Genomic DNA, 1,744 nt, shown 5'->3' with positions numbered 1-1,744 from the left:
AAGTTTCATTTTTTATAAACGTAATTTATCAAAATGATTTTCATGCACAATGTGTAGGGTCTTTGAAAATTAGGTGAAAAAACATTTTAGAATACAGGTGGTCAAAATAAGGTTTCAAAAAATTTGAGAGAAATCAAGAACGATCAACTTTAATTTTTCAGTATAGAAAATGCCGCATGGTGATTATAGGAAACAAGCAAGCATCATCTATTCTGCTCGGTTTGAACACTTCTGCTAGCGTTTAAAATATGGTACATGCACAATGACGCTTTATGTTGGGCAGCAAAATCAGCACTCTGCACATAGCGTAAGTTATTGAAGGACGGCTCAACATCATATGTGACGGAAGGCATGCAGATTAGTAACCTAGCTAAAGAATGAAGAGTGAGAAATCTTCACCGTAATGCAAAAAAAGATTATTTTGAATTCATTCTTTTCTGGCAATGCTTCATTAAAGTAACATTCAGTTTCACACGTCATTTAGTTAATTCTGTTTGTGAAGCCAAGGGGGTCGAACACAATGTCACAATAATTCATTTGTCAGAGCCACTTAAAGGGATCAGGGGGGCAGCAAAGGCCCACGCTTATAAATAAGATGATACTGAAAAAGCAAACTTTACAAAAAACTTTTGTTAGAGGCAGAATAGCAAAGACTGTTTCAGCACTTGAAAAATTTACATCAAAGAAAAGCATGTGCTGATCAATGCATAAGAAACAAACCTGTCTTCAGATGTATAACTTGAACATTTCTGATCACAGCAGCAGTCTACTGTAAGAATGAAGTCCAAAGAAACTGCTGAAATACATAGTTAAAAAATGCAGTACACGGAAAATTTTTTGCACTTGTCACATACGGTCCTTCCTCATACAGATACCGAGATGTAGTGGTTTAGAAGCAAAAAGTACTAGTGACATCAGTTGGGCTGCGAAATGTGCAAAATGCCGTGCTGCACTGGAATCTGTCATTTGCTTCATGAATTTTGAAAAATTTAGTCTGCACAAAGTGAAAAACTGAAAAATGACAATTTTTCAACGCTAATTTTGTTGCATTTTTTGTCAATAGAAGGCTTTTAATTGAATAAAATGAAAAATATTTCAATACCATCATATACAGTATTTATTGTAGAATCTGCTAAAGGAAGGTTCTAAAATCTTGAACATATGTTAGGCTTTTTACATGTGATTTTTTAATGTGGAGTGTGCCACACCCAGAGAATCCAACAACGTACCTAACGTGAACAATCCATCAAAGAGGCAATGGATGTTGAATGTCTAATTCTCATTGGATACTAATGGCGTTGGTTGTCATTGCATGAGCATGGCCACCAGTAATTTACTTACGATGAAGAGTCAGCCATCAAGTATTTACTAGAACCGAGTGATTACTGCATCAGCCTATCAGCTTTATGCCTTATGCATATCAGCCAACCTTTCCACATGTAATGTAATAACATTTCCAACAGTGTGCACTCGATCATAGCGGCCCTATTTTTCAAGTGGGGAATAGCAGGACGTTGTTTAACAACGTGCGCAACTACCCATCTTACCCACTCCTCATTTACATTATTATCCGTGATTAGTAGTTGAAATACTGCGTCAGCATTTGCATTTGTTGCATTTGCTTCCAATTTGGCACCATATTAAAAGACTACAATCTACGGATAGCTAAAGAATGAACAAGCATCTAATATGAAAGAGAATCCTCTTACCATAACGAAAACTGATAATATCCACTCCAGGATTC

The 1,744-nt window shown here is 36.1% G+C and overlaps 2 protein-coding genes across 2 annotated transcripts; both read right to left on the bottom strand.

Moving 5' to 3' along the window:
• Window positions 1–203: 203 nt before the first annotated feature.
• On the bottom strand, window positions 204–975 carry Tsp_04743 (hypothetical protein). Its single transcript, XM_003369279.1, has 3 exons — window positions 855–975; window positions 721–796; window positions 204–366 (listed from the first exon to the last, which is right to left on the bottom strand). The coding sequence occupies exons 1-3, from the start codon at window positions 973–975 to the stop codon at window positions 204–206; spliced, it is 360 nt and encodes a 119-aa protein (XP_003369327.1).
• Window positions 976–1,382: 407 nt separating this feature from the next.
• Window positions 1,383–1,621, bottom strand: Tsp_04742 (hypothetical protein; the record flags this gene model as incomplete). Its single annotated transcript, XM_003369278.1, has 1 exon — window positions 1,383–1,621. A coding segment is annotated over one exon (239 nt), but the record flags the coding sequence as incomplete, so codon positions are not given.
• Window positions 1,622–1,744: the final 123 nt, after the last annotated feature.

Source organism: Trichinella spiralis (assembly GCF_000181795.1).
Source record: "Trichinella spiralis strain ISS 195 chromosome Unknown Scfld1557, whole genome shotgun sequence".
Lineage (NCBI taxonomy): Eukaryota > Metazoa > Nematoda > Enoplea > Trichinellida > Trichinellidae > Trichinella > Trichinella spiralis.
Note: the sequence above shows the minus strand (reverse complement) of the source record. Positions and strands in the feature narration are given on the sequence as shown.